This window comes from Balaenoptera physalus, assembly GCF_965194825.1.
Source record: "Balaenoptera physalus genome assembly, chromosome: 13".
Taxonomy (NCBI): domain Eukaryota; kingdom Metazoa; phylum Chordata; class Mammalia; order Artiodactyla; family Balaenopteridae; genus Balaenoptera; species Balaenoptera physalus.
The window spans coordinates 42,770,738-42,785,728 of record NC_138892.1 but is presented as its reverse complement, the minus strand read 5'-3'; the positions used below and the strand labels follow the sequence as shown (position 1 = coordinate 42,785,728).

The following is a 14,991-nucleotide window of genomic DNA, read 5'->3' as shown; positions in this document are numbered from 1 at the left end:
TTTAGATTTTTGGTCAAAGTGATGGATGGAAAATAGATCTTATTATGGTTTGAATTTGCACTTTTCTTATTTTAAGTGAAGTTTACACGTTTAAGGACTATTTTTATTACTTCATTTTTAAACTGCTTGGTCATTTCCTCCACTCCTTTTTCTATTAGGTTATTGATCATTTTCATTCACTAAGAATTTATTTTCATTCACTAAAATAAAAAGAGCCCTTTTTATTTTAGGGAGCTTAACACTTCATTTATGACTTAATTTGCAAAACTCTCCCACAGTTTACAAATTATCCTTTGAATCAGCTTGTTTTTTTTGTTTTTTTTTTGCAATGTTCATTAATGCAACTAGTAGACTAATAATGCAACTAATAAACTGAATACAGGTATGAATGCAGAATCTAAAAATCAGGTCACAGGGCCAGAACCTAGTATCTTAGAAAACACAGCGCCTTGAAACTGCTGCTGGAATGGGGGCAGCAAGTGAAACCTGGAAAAGTATGATTCTCCAAGAAACTGCTGGGAAAGAGGTAGGCAGCTCCTCCTCCACCTCCTTTATGCCTGCCTTCTTCGGAATTACTCCCAGGATCAGCTGGCAGGAAGAAAAGCAAAGATGAGAGTGGGGATTTATGCCATGTGCCAGCAATTAGTAGGATGTCCCAGTTGTGATAAGCTGCACATGCCTCACTGCATGCAGAGAGGATAAGCACAAACGAAAGCAGAAGCCCCAGGACGGGGACCTGAAGGAGCACTTAGGTGTGGGGAGAGCAAAGAATGCCAACCAGCTCTCCCTGTGTTAGGTCAACGCACAGGTCAGGGAGCCTGTGATGGCAGTGCTGTCAAGGCAGGGGCAGAATTCCTGTCTTCCTCAAGCTTGTGATTTCTCCATCTGACCTCATAAACGGAAACATTACAGCAAAGTATTAAACCTGCTTCTTATTAAGGTCAACTATAGAAATGGTGGAGAAGAGAGAGTGGTATCTCATTTGAGCCTGATTTTGGTACAGCATTACCACTGAAATCAGCACTCTGAAAAACTCGAAAACCATGAAGTATCTTTTATTTTAAGAAATGAGAATTTACTTACTCAGATAGGAAATCTGCATGATAGTAGTAATCTGAAAGTTTATCCAGGAAAGAACGGGGTTCCAAAATAAATGTAGGCAGAACCACCCTGGATAGGTCCATGCCAGGACGGACTTGTTTCAGTAGTGTCCAGATTAGGCTTTTGTTTTCTTCTGACACAGTTTCTGTTTGAGAAGCCTCACCTGCCTTTAGCAATTAACAAAAAATACTGAAATGCTATATTTATTTTGGACACATAAATATGTAGATAAGACAGCTAATACTGAAAATATGAATTTTCTCTAAGACTATTCCAAGCAATCTTAAAATGTGAAAATAACCCATTAGGTAATAAGTCAACACCTATAAAATTTAGTAAAAGGGTAGTCACAAGAGACACTAAAGTGAATGATATATACAAAGAATCCATTACAAAAAACATTATACTCTATTATTTTATACTATGTTTACTTCTATGCATTAGCAATAACAAGAAAGTTATAAATTCATGTTTCCCTACAATTTACTTTGTACCTGGCAATAACATCAAGGAGTATCTTATTTCAAAAGCAAACCTGAAGAAGATGTAAACTCTAAATTTAATAGAATATATTGGTATTTGTGTGAGTATATGTGTTTAATTGTTTATAAATCTTGATATATTCATATGTATGCAACTTTTAAAATAAAATAGGTATTATATAAATACTATTCTCTTTCAGGAAAATAAGCAATAGGTCATACAAATATCTTCAATTTCATCTGTAAATTTCCAAGAATTAGAAAACCAAAATCTCTGAAAATCACAGACTGTTACCTCTCCGAGTTCTTCATGGCTCTGTTCAGTGTAGGTAGTCTCCTTTAAAGGCTCAACCGGCTCAGGTTCAATGTATGAGTCATCTTGCCTTTCTGATGTATCTGTGTCACTTTCTTCACTTTTCCCCATCACCTCATTGTCAGACTCATCATGCTCTTGATCATTTTCTTTATCAGATTTATCAGAATACATATCTTGGTCCTTAAAATGCTGTCGTTCAATTTCACTATCATTTAACCTTAAGAGAAAGAATTATTAGGAGGGAGGATAAAGGAGGTTAAGAATATTTAATTTATAAATAAGAAGGATACGTAACACTTACTGAGAATTTACTATGTGCAGGGTACCATTCTAAGTGTTTTATATAATTTAACTCATTTAATCATACAATAGCCCTATAAGTAAAATTATTACTCTCACTTCACAGATGAATAAATGGAGGCACAGAGAAATTAAACTAAAACCTGGAAAATGTTAAAAGATGACACTCTGAGCTCTTTGCTTCTCTATCCTTTAGGTCTAAAATTTTCCAAAAGCAAAATTTTAGACTATTTCTTGCTAGATTTTTTTCTTAGTTTTACAAACATCATCACTTGAATCAACCTATCACTTCTGGTCTAAAGAAAAACTTCAAGCCAAGACCACTAGATTCTCAAGTGAACACAAATTAATTATGATTTTCTACCTGTAAACGTCTCCAAAGTCACTCATAATAAGTCCAAAAATAAAAGGAGAAATGTATAAGGTAATTATATCGATTTAGTACTGGACTGAGGACTTCCCTGGTGGCACAGTGGTTAGAAATCTGCCTGTCAATGCAGGGGACATGGGTTTGATCCCTGGTTCGAGAAGATCCCACATGCTGCAGAGCAATGAAGCCTATGCGCCACAACTACTGAGCCTGCATTCTAGAGCCCGCGAGCCACAACTACTGAGCCCCTGCCACAACTACTGAGCCTGCACCCTAGAGCCCGCGCTCTGCAACCACTGAAGACTGCGCGTCTAGAGCCCGTGCTCCGCAACAAGAGAGGCCGCCACAATGAGAAGCCCGTGCACCACAACCAAGAGTAGCCAGCCCCCGCTCACCACAACTAGAGAAGGCCCGCGCGCAGCAACAAAGACCCAACGCAGCCGAAAGAAAAAAAAACAAACAAACTAAAACTGGATAGGCTTAACATTGAAAAAAAAAATCCATGGAGAACTGGAAATGGAAATTTCAGCTTAAGGAAATGAACCTATGGCCTAAAATTGTTAAGCTGCCATACCCAACCTTATTCTTACTTACAAGACAAGGGTTACTAATCTGCACAAAAAGGAAACAATTTTTTTTAAAAAGTCACTTCCAGAATCAAAAATTTTTTTAGAAATTTCTCATTTAAGAAAGTATCTGTGGGTTTCGTTTGGTATAAAAAATTTGTAAAGTACTTTACAAGTGAATACATGGTGCCGTTATATATAATAACTGACATTTTAACAATGCTGAGATAAGTTTAACAGAGCAGAGTAGTCCTATTTGATTCTCTTTTAGTCTCTATTTTTCCAAAATCTTCTTATGTTTGGATTTTAATCAGAGAACTTCTAACAGAAATACATTTTTTAGAATACTTTTCTTTTTTTTCCTTTACAATCGTATATTTTTAAAAACGTAGTCTAAAATTGCTGTCTTTGCTTTCTTACCATCTAGTCTCTCCTTAATCCCTCACAATCTGGTTTTTATTTTCTCTTTCTCCCCTTTGGCAACCAGTCCAGTTGCAAGACTTCATCATTTCTATTTGATGATTTCTGTTTGATGATTTCCCACGCATGCAAGAATAAGCTTCAGATTCATGTTTTTAAATGCTTGGTTGACCACATCTATATATACTGAGACCACTGCATCCTCAACATGTCCAATATTTAATATACTATCTCCCAAATATGGTCCTTTAAAAAAATTTTTTTTTTAAATTTTTATCATCTTCCCAGTCACTCAGGCTTAAAAGTTGGTAATCTCTTTTTAACTTTACCCATTTCCTGTCTCTTACATCCAAGGAGATTCTAAGTCTCGAAGGTAGGCTCCCATCCTTCCTCATCTCTGCATCATCAGTTCCTAGCTCATTTTCTGTCATATATCCACATGAACGTGTTGAAATGTTGATTCTACTTAATGGTAAAATCTGTTATATTGATCCTCTCCCTGATTCCCTAGCTGGATATTATGTTTTCATCCTCTAAATTATCCTGATCCTATATTACCCTAAGACATCTCTCCTTTGGTTGTTTATGTCATTCTTTTCCTCCTACTATTTATAGGTGCCTGGCATTTTATCACTTTCAAGCAAAACAAAACAAAACATCTCTCTAGGATTACATAGCTAGTAAACTGTTATACTGGATTCAAATTTAGGATCATATCTGATTCATTTTCCTATTCACAATGTGGTGAATTACAAAGAAAAGTGTATGGTATCTTACACAGAAAAGAGACTCAAAATTTTTTAATGAATAAATATGTGAAGCAGATGAATTTTAAGATCCCCAAATAAGAGCATTTAAGGATTACCTGGTATTCTATAACACCAGGGGAAAAGGCCCCAACAAAAACCCATTCCTATATCAGGTGCACCTCCCTCCTGCTCATCCTATCCCATTCAGACTCCTACACTAGGATAAAATAAAGCTCCAGATTATAGATCTGCAAAGAAAGGATGTAAAAGATAAGGTAATGGTGGTTTTATTTATTTATTTATTTTTGGCAGTTTTAAAAGCGAGTAAAGAAAAAGAGTCAAACAAAAGGATAGAAAAAAAAAAAAGTTCATCTCAGCTTACAGGGAAGCGAGGAGAGAAGCAGTCTAACTTTGAGGAGGGTAACCTCAATGCTGACAGAAATAAGTGGCTGCAGAGAAGCTGAGGGTTGAGGCCAGGGAGGAAAAGGGGAAGTCTATTTTTCCTGCAAAGCAACAGAAGAGATCTGAACCTCAACCTTCGTTTCCTTGAAGAAAATTTTTTTTAGTACTAACTACAATGAATGCTTCAGGGGAAAAAAATCCCCCACAAATAGGATACAGTTCCAATTTGAAACACAATATAATAGGAGAATTCCACAAATACCAGGTAGAATAAGTCAAGTCCATTATAGAAAAAACAAAAAAGTGCTATAGAACAACAGTAGAAGGACGGATTACATCTCATTTTTATGAGGCAAAGAAAGGCTTCGCATATGATATAATATTTGAGATTGAGATTGGCCTTGAAGAAAACACAGGAGTATGATGGAAGAAAAGAGCAAGGAGGACTAGAGGTCATTCTTAATTGAGGGAACACCAGGCACAAAGACAAGGTAGTTAGCATGGTTGTATTTAGGAAAGAACAAGTAATTCATATTAGCTGGAATCAAGGAAATAACTTTCTACACCTCACTATAGCAACTCAACAAATTTTAAACCAGGCCATAGGGGTTTAAAGACAGCTAAGTTTCAATCCTAGATACAATACAAAAATTCTAGGCCTGCCAACTAACCTAGTGAATAACATAGTCTCGAAAATAATCACCAAATTAGTGGCAATATCTACTTACTGGAAGTTATCACCACTGTGGAGACTGTTAGCACGTAATAAGCCATACAAAGTCACATGTGTGCTCTCTGATGAGATGCTCAGGTCATGTTCCTTTCCTTCCCTGATCATTGTACGTTTAAGAAGACTAGAACATTTCAAAGCCAACTCCAAAGCATCCATCCAGCACCTTCCTAGAAGAAGACAGATTCATAAATAGTATAATTCAAGAAATTAGAAAAACTAGCATCCATCTTAATTTAACACTGTTAACTTTTAAACATACTATTATTTCTCTCAGAAACATGCACTGTAAAAGTTAATTAGAATATAAAATCCTGCCAGGATGTCTTAATGCAATTTTTCAGTTTAATAAGGGCTTTTTACATTCTAAATATCTAGAAACCACTGGTAAATAAATAGCATTAACGTGCATTAGAAAATACATCTAATCTAAATAAGTATACTTTATTTTTAAAAGCTTCAAACATTAACATGTAGAATAACTGAAGGTACCAAAAAGGTAACATGAAATATACCTAAGGGATTATGTTTCTACTATAAACAAACTACCTAAAATAATATTTTGTTGTTGACAGGACATCTATCCCAGGTTTAGCACCCAAATTTTAAGTCAAAAAAATGCCTGTCTAATACTGTTATTAACTGCCATATTAGTTAGTGGAAGCATTAATAACTTAATTTTTTGTGTGTGTGGTTGACTCTCTCTATATATTTTAATTTTTATTTATATTCGACTATAGTTGATTTACAATGTTGTGTTTCAGGTGCACAGCAAAGTGATCCAGTTATACATATACATATATCTATTCTTTCTGAAAATTTTTTTCCCATTTAGGTTATTACAGAATATTGAGCAGAGTTCCCTGTGCTCAACAGTGCTCAACAGTATGTCCTTGTTGGTTATCTATTGTAAATATAATAGTGTGTATATGTCAATCCACAAACTCCCAATTTATCCCTCTCCCCCAATAACTTTATTTTTTTTAAATTAAAATTTAGAACAGTACTAGCAGAAAAAAAATGTTAATTGCTCTTAAAAGTCATATACATTTGTTTCAAGATATGGTGGCAATATCAGCCAAATAAATCATTTTCATAATGAAAGCTCATGCCTATGATATTTTAATTTAAAAAATAATCATCTAGTGAAAGTAAAGTTTAGAAGGTTACATGATTCCCTAGGCTAAGCTAGTCTACACTATAAAACATAAAAGTGAAGAAAAAATCCATTATCAATTATTAAAGTTTTAAAGTTACCTTGCTTTCATACAAATTATACCCTCCCTATATTTGTTTCAGGAATTAAGTATTAAGTAATAAAGTACAGAATAGAAGTTTGTGTTTGAATGTCTTATGCAAAAAAACAAAAACAAAATAGTGTATACAGTGTCATGTTAATATTTAATGATAAAATATAAATAGTATTAAATGCACTTCTAAAATGACAAAACTTAATGAGTTACCACAGAGAATACTAATGAAGTCAAAAAAGTGTTAATATGTCAATAAAGGATGAAGAAGAAAACTCCAGGCTGCTAATTTATCACTTAATTATATAATGCTTCCTTCCTATTAGATTTCCCTATTTGTGAACCAAGTTGATGATATATTTAGTGTTCTAGGCAATTTATGATTATAATACCTCTGCTGCAAATTCCATACTAAACACAGATTTCCCAAAGGAAAATGCAGTGATCTATAAAAGTATAGATCTATGAAAGTATATAGTATATTTTTAAGTGACCCTTAAAAATAAGGACCAAAATCCAATCCATCATTTGTATTTACCATCTGACTCTGAAGTAGCTCGGATGATCAAATAACTGCTAGGTAAGGGCTGAGTTATGGATCCAACTGCTTCACCTTTTGGACCCTTAAAAGCAGAATAAACAAAATAAATGGTGTACAGTATTATGAGATCTCAACTTTATATTATTCATTATTATCTGTAATAATCTAAGTGAGGCATGGATTATAAATTTTAAAAACAAACAAGCTTTAATTTCATGCTTCTTGAGAAAGCAAATGTTAAGTACTGAAGAAAGCTTTCCTCTTTCACAAAATTTACCTCCTTACCAGAAAACTGAACTTAAGCATTATCTCTGCATATTGTTCACATATTAAAGAGAAACCTAAAATTTCCCATATGAGACCAAATTTTAATTTAACAGAGAATTTCCATACCACAGAAACTATTAGATAAGAAATACTAAATTTCTGGAAACCTAAAGAAACAGTTGGAAACTTACAAGAAAAAGAGAAATGAATTTTTACTAGGTCCAGGGAAAAATAATTTTTTAAGTTGTCAGATCAAAGAATAAAATGGATTTTAAGAAGCATAAACATTAGGAAGTAAAGATGGACATTTAAAGTGAAAAAAGTAGAAACAAATCAATATGATTTTAACAAATCCTATAATATCCCTTGGGTATTTTCAAATGGCTTTATAATTTATGGTCTAGTTCCTAGAACCAGTATAGAGTAGGACCTTGAGTCAGACTGCCTGGGTTTCAATCTTGATTCCATACTAGAAAAATTACTTAAGTAACCTCTTTAGGCCTCAATCTCTTTATCTGGGTAATGGGGGAAATTTGTATCCTCCTTACAGGTATGAGAATTAAAAAAAGATTCCATATAACATGCTGAAGAGAGTCCCTGACACAAAGTAAAAATTTATAAACATTACTCTTTCCTAATCACAGACATTGACTTTTAAGCTGCTTAAACAATGTCCTAAGTAGGTTTTGCTTGTGAAGAATATTCTGATGTTCATATAATTGTACAAATTTCCCTCCCGCCAATATTTGGAATGAAATAACTTGACATTTAAAGTATTTTTTAACGATTTAAAAATTCATTATAATTCTTACAATACCTAAAAATAGTAGTAAAGAATAAATAATATACATAAAAAAAATTTTTGAATGTAATTTTTTTTCACTTCAGAATGACATGATACAGAAATACCAGAGGTTTCATGGGTTAAATTATTTCCCCTGTGGGAAGTATATAATCTCAGAATAAAACTAACTCTGTAATCCTAAATTTATTCCTGCTATGATTCCAGACTACTGAAATAAAGGTTAAAAGTCCAGGTCTTTTCCTAGGTGTATGTATATTGCCTAATTAAGCAATACCCAACAAATTAAAAAGCTGAAGCTACTTTTAGTTCTAATCTCAATTAGGTTGTTTACCTAAAGGAGGAGTCCTAAAACCTTTATTCAAGTGTAACTGACTTTAGAAACTAAAACAATGATCGATTTGTAAAAACTTAAGGTAGACTCATTTATTCAGTTAGCATGTACTGCCTGTCTACTGCTTGTAGAATTCCTTAGTATAATAGTTTATCAAATAGAGCATTTCTATTTTCTTGATTGTTTTTAAAACAAGGAGTGACCACGGTAATGCTTTTTAGTTATAAAAGCATTAGAGCTCCATCTTCAAAGAAAGCTGCCTCTCAAACATATGTAGGACTGCTTCTGCTTATAGGCTTCCTATCACGTATTTACATCACTACAGGAAAGACCACCAAAATAAATGGCAGCTTCTGTTCTAGGGAGTCTGACAATTTGATAAAGAGAAAAACACTCACAGTAAACAGGATACAATATCACAAAGCAAAGCTGGTAATTGCAAAGTAAAAGAACAGTACAAACAATCCCTACAGACAAGAGATAATAAGGTACAATATAAATTTGGGAAGCATTTTCTGGAGAAATTTTTAAGTTAGATCTTAAAGGTAAACTAAGCATTTTGGTGCACATTTCATCGTGGGTAGAAACAGAAAGAGGAATAATGTGATTGAAGACAAAAACAAACTTATAAGTTCTGGCAGAGGACAGCAATCATTAATCATTCATTGATTTATCTCAGTTCTACTTATAGATTGTCAACTTTACCTCTCACACCTATCTAACAAGTGCTTACTTACCTTCACTGCCCAAATGGACTGCTCCAAAGGATGGAAAAGTTTAAAACAAAAGCCATCCTTTTTTGATGGACGCTCAATGATCTCACAGGCATTCAGAAGGACTGTTCCTACCCATTGACCATTTTTTTGGGTTTTATAGATCAGTAGCACACCAGGTTTCAACACACACCACAATTTGGTCCAGCTCTTTAGAGTACCACGAATCTACAAAAATATAAGTTTATTTAAGAAATAAACCTTTGTTTCTCTGCTCCACAAGATACTAACCAAATAGAGGCAAATAGGGTATTTTAATCTAAAATTTCCATAAAGTGTACACTTTAAATTCACTAGATGTATGTTTGTTAAGCTACTAAATAGCAAGCACTGGAAATAAATGTGAAAACAGCATGACTCCTGCTTCTGAGGAACTTAAATTCTAGTGGGAGACTGCATCAACAATTTCAAAATAATGTACCAAGTAGAATGGTTTTCCTAACCTTCCTGGCCAGGTCAGGGGCCATTAAAATATACTTTCCTAGTACCAAGATCTGGAGCTTAAAGACTTAGTAAGTAGAGCCAATATAAGTCAGAAGGTGTTTTCAGAATAAGATCGAAGAAGACCCCCATATTACTTGAACTATCAAGGAAACTATCACTAGACTTCTATTTTAGTAAGAGAACTTCCATGACAGATCCCATAAGGATTTTAGGTTGGAGGTTGTACCTACCCTTGGGGAAGGTGGAAAGCTTTCAGTGCTGGGGTTATTTTTAGGTGAAAGCCAGGTACTAAAACTTCCTGGGAGTCAGGGTCTTACAAGACCATTCTCAAAGTTAGCATTAGTCTAAAATACTCCTACCAAACATCCTACAGATAAGAATGATAAAGAGGATAGAGTGACTAAGATGACAGAAAATAAAAATAAGTGGAAATAACCAGAGGCTAAAAGAATAAGGAATAGAAATAGCAATCTGTATGTTGTTCTGCAAATCAATGCTTTTCAAATGGTAACTTTTACACTAACTTTGTCTCATATCTTCTCCAAAATGCAAATATACCAAGTCTACAATAATACTAAATGATAATTTGAACAGCAAACAAAATATTTCTTTACAGCACATCAATTAGACCAGCGGTCCCCAACCTTTCTGGCACCAGGGACCGGTTTCGTGGAAGACAATTTTTCCTCAAGGAGGGGGGATGATGGTTCAGGCGGTAATGCAAGTGATGGTTCAGGCGGTAACACAAGCGATGGGGGGCGGCAGATGAAGCTTCGCTTGCTCGCCTGCTGCTCACCTCCTGATGTTTGGCCCGATTCCTAACAGGCCACGGACTGGTACTGGTCCGTGGTCCGGGGGCTGGGGACCCCTGGATTAGACTATATCATGTCACACAAATCAAAAAGCCTTTTTAAAAGAACTGCTATCCATATTTGATGTTATTGTCAAGAGAGACAACATTAAGGTTTCTTCTCTCCATTAAGACTGGAACATAGATCCTCTGGGATACAATTAATAGTTTCTTCATCAGTGAAAAACAATCAACCTAGGAGATGTTTTTGTCTTACAGGCTTTTAGGTGCACTCTGGGCTTTCCTATTCCAGTTGGTAAATATCCAGCATTTGAATTCAAGAGTCAATACAAACTGACCTTCAACCAATCAGCCATAACAATAACAGAGGGATCTGTGATTGTACTGAGTAACTCCTTTGTGGCTCTTTTCTTTTCTTCTCGGTAATTTTTCTTTTGTACCTATTTTACAGAAATAATGGAAAAATTAAAAATTCATTAGAAATAGGCAATTTCTTTTTTTAGCTCCATAGAATGTAAAAAATTTTACACTCTAAAATACAATTCTAAACCTCTTTTAGAATTCTAGCATCTTAGGACAGAACTTTTTTTTTTAAAGAGCTGGTAGAAATTTTTAGAAAAGCAAGGTTAGAATCTAGTTTTTCTGATCACTAGTCCAATTCTCTGTATATTTTTAAAGAATTTTATGTTTTTAAAATTACACAGTACATGAATACAAACTCATGGTAAAAATTTCAAACAGCACAAAGCTAAAAGCCGTTTTTATTATATTATACCCTCTCCTATTCTGACTCCCAGAATTGATCACTGTTAACCTTCAGGAAAACACTATCCTTTCAGGCCTCTTCTATGTACACAACCTATAGAAATATAAAGCTTTTGTGTTTGTTTTTGTTTTTTTGAACACATAAAAAAGGTTCTCCTATTCAATATTTTTTGGAGCACTTCAATTCTCTTTCCATTCCATGTCTACCTCATTCTTTTAACTGCTACATAGGATTCCTAGTATGAATAAAATAATAAGAGGTAACATTTACGGGACACACTCTGTGTACCAGTCACTGTTGTAAGCACTTTACATGTATTACCTCATTTAATACTCACAATAACCTTGGGAAGTAGGACTATCATTATCCTTATTTTACAGATGAGAAAACTGAGGCACAGAGAGTAAATTGCCCAGAATCACATAGTTAGTAATTCATGGAGGCAGAATTCAAACAGAGGCAGCCTGGCTCTAAAAGACATGCTTTTAAGCACCATGCTATACTGCTTCTATAATTTTTCTTAATATATTCTCTTACTGATGGAAATCTACTCTGTTGTCAGTTTTTCATATCACAAACAATGCTGTAGTTATTTAGGACTGGCAATTTTTCTCTCTTTTCTGACACTAATATATAAGATATAAATAACTAAGAAACCACAACATTGAAACTAATTCATTCAAATTATCAAAGTTTTACCCTTCATAAGTCACTCCTGAGATAATTTGGGAAAGCAGCAGTGAAGCAATCTTATTATTTATATTGCTTTGTTGTTGTTCACGAAGGGGAGAAGATAACCTATCCATCAGTGACTTTTTTTAAACTAAAACACAAAATTTTCCTAGTTGCATTTAATGGTAAAGAGACTACATACACACAAGAAATTTTAATAATTACACAGTCAAAAAGTTTTGACTTTGGTCTTTGTTAATATGCATATCTGAATTAACAGATTTCACATAGGATTGTAAATGCAAATACGTATAGGATCAGATATGGAAAAAAAGAGGGGCAAAACAGACTATATGGGAATCAAGAATCAATTGGAAAGCATGTGTTCCTTAAACTCCAGGATCTGTGGCCATTCTGGAAGGCAGGCCCAGTATTACCTATTTCTTAGGAGAAGCTGGAAATCTGGACTTGTAATTATTGTTGGCTCAAATTTTTAAAACACTGTGTAGGTCAAACAAAATATATCTACCTGTGGGCCAAATTCAGCCCATGACCTAGCAGTTAGTAAACTCAGATTTCAAAGGGCAGCAGAGCTTCCCATCAGGTGTTCCATAACGCAGTGGCGTGCGTGACTCAAGTACAGCTGTGCAGAGATATCCAGTCCTCAGCACCCGCACCCCAGCTGAGGGCCAGAGTAGCACTGGGACAGTCCTCAAAGAGTCCTTTCAGTTGACTCCAGCATGCCATACAAACATTAACATTTTTTTTCTTCCTTTAGGAATACAAATATTTATTTCTTTATCTTATTTCATAACTGTGGAAACTAACCTTGAGAGATTCTTTTTTTGTAAGCTTGCTTGAAGCTGAACTATCCTTCTCCGAGCCATTATAAAGTTTAGATTCAGACTGAAATCACATGGAAATGAAGAAAAGAGAAATAATAATTAAAACCGCCACTTATTCTACACACACATATGGCACATAAAAACTAATGTTAAAACTATGTTTGTGACATTCTTCCTATTCATTGCTGTGATTTAGGCAAATGTCAATTTTCAAATACCGATTTTCCCTTTACAGTATTTGGGTTTGAAAACTAATCCACATTAAAGCCACAAAAACACAAAAATAAAAACTTATCAATAAATTAATTTACAATGTGAGGTTAAATAAGATCATTTGTAAATCTCTGCATTCTATTTTTCAGAGTATTTCTGAAAAATACAATTATTTTATACAATTATTTAGTTATTCTTAGGACAAATGTATCCAAAGCAGTGTGATTTTTTAAGTTGAAATATTCTAAAAAACAAAAAACTTCTAGCAAGTTGCTGCACACATTGCCCTGTTGCTATTCCTTCTCCAAAGGGAAAAAATACAAGCATCTTCAGAAACTAGTACTGAAACACCCTAATTTGTACAGTGTTTAAAAATCAATATTCCTAGCACCTACTTCTTCCTAACTATCCAGTGCCCCTAAATTATTATTAATGTCTTAAACTTGTTTCCAGACTTTGTTTATACTTGATATTTCAATTTGATCCTCATAAGAACCTTGAAAAATAGGCATAACAAGTGGTTTTATCTCCATTTTACAAATCATGAAAGGGAGGCTCAGGGACGTTGATTTTCTAAACAATCAATCAACAGCAGGAATCAGAACCTGGGTCTCCTAATCCAGCACTCTTTCAAGGAGACTACTTTCTTCCACCAGAGTAGAAGAATATAGAACTAAAAGCTGCTTCTATAAATCCTGGAACAATAAAATTAAACATATTCCTTCACTGTTCTATGATTTTCATTTTTACCTATTGTTGTTAGACATGGGAGAAGGTGCTTAAAGTTTGTAGCACTACTCCCAGTGCCAGGAAAGTATATGGGGCTTGATCCAAATGGTAGCTTTCAACTGTTTAATGGCCAGATCTACATAATATCACTAGATGTGATCAAGGATGAAGAACTTTGGGTACAAACTCCCTCACTCAATTTTAATATCCATGAGGACAGGGACCATGTTTATTTACCGATTGTAGCCAGCTATCACCTGGGGAAAAGGAAGGGCTCAATAAATACCTTTGGAATTAATACAATGAAAATGAAACTAGCATTTGCAGCTCATCTCTCCTAAAAATGCCTCCACTACTTAGTACAAAATACGAATTATTATGTTGATGGTAATAAATGGCTGAACTGGAAGGGAACTGCAAACTACACTCAATGTAGAAGGTGGGGATTAACCTAATTAAATTTTTGTTGAAGTTACTCCTTTGAGAACTGGACTTGAAACATCATATTGCTTACTCCCATGATGATAGGATATATTGTGATACTAAAACCATTCCACAAAAGTCCTCAAGCCAAACAGGTCTCTGTCCTCTCCTTGCCACTGGAAACTCAAAGATGACATGGCTACTGTCAGAGGAATGTAATGGTTTCTATTTCCCACAGCTTAATAGGAAAATGTGTATTATAATGTACTTTTTAGATACTATTAAGTGAAGAATACTAATAATATTAGCTTAAAAGTTAATGAAAATGAATGGCTGTTTAACTCTTTACCAAGTACTATGTAAATACTGTATATGTTCTGCTTCATTGACTCCTCAAAGCAACCTTTTGTGATAGGTGTAGTTCCTCCTTTTGACTAACAGATTAAATAACTTCCCAAAGTCACAGAGTCATAAGTAGACGATCAGGGATTTGTACTCTGGTGTGCCTAATTCTCAGTCTCATGCTCTTAGCCATCTCACCACATTTATTTCTCACCTTTTAAAACTGTTCATATAGAATCTTAGACTCAAATTTAAGACTTATCTTTATGAACAACAGGAAATCTATTTCCCTAGACATGACAAGATCTGGCTTGGAGATTCCTAAACGATTCTAGTATATAAG

General features: G+C 34.4%; 2 protein-coding genes across 17 annotated transcripts in view; both read right to left on the bottom strand.

Annotated features, from left to right (window-relative positions):
- OSBPL8 (oxysterol binding protein like 8) overlaps nt 1-14,991 on the bottom strand; it is a 196,692-nt gene that overhangs the window by 42,374 nt on the left and 139,327 nt on the right. For all 16 annotated transcript variants that reach the window (XM_082418916.1, XM_082418927.1, XM_082418920.1 and 13 more), the window contains 7 exons: nt 12,925-13,002; nt 10,997-11,098; nt 9,368-9,571; nt 7,225-7,309; nt 5,435-5,606; nt 1,879-2,116; nt 1,084-1,268 (listed from right to left, as the gene is read on the bottom strand). In XM_082418916.1, the coding sequence (XP_082275042.1) occupies nt 1,084-1,268; nt 1,879-2,116; nt 5,435-5,606; nt 7,225-7,309; nt 9,368-9,571; nt 10,997-11,098; nt 12,925-13,002 (1,064 nt within the window). The remainder of the gene's footprint in view (nt 1-1,083; nt 1,269-1,878; nt 2,117-5,434; nt 5,607-7,224; nt 7,310-9,367; nt 9,572-10,996; nt 11,099-12,924; nt 13,003-14,991) is intronic.
- Nucleotides 1-14,991, bottom strand: part of BBS10 (Bardet-Biedl syndrome 10) — a 178,724-nt gene that overhangs the window by 50,832 nt on the left and 112,901 nt on the right. The window lies entirely within an intron of this gene.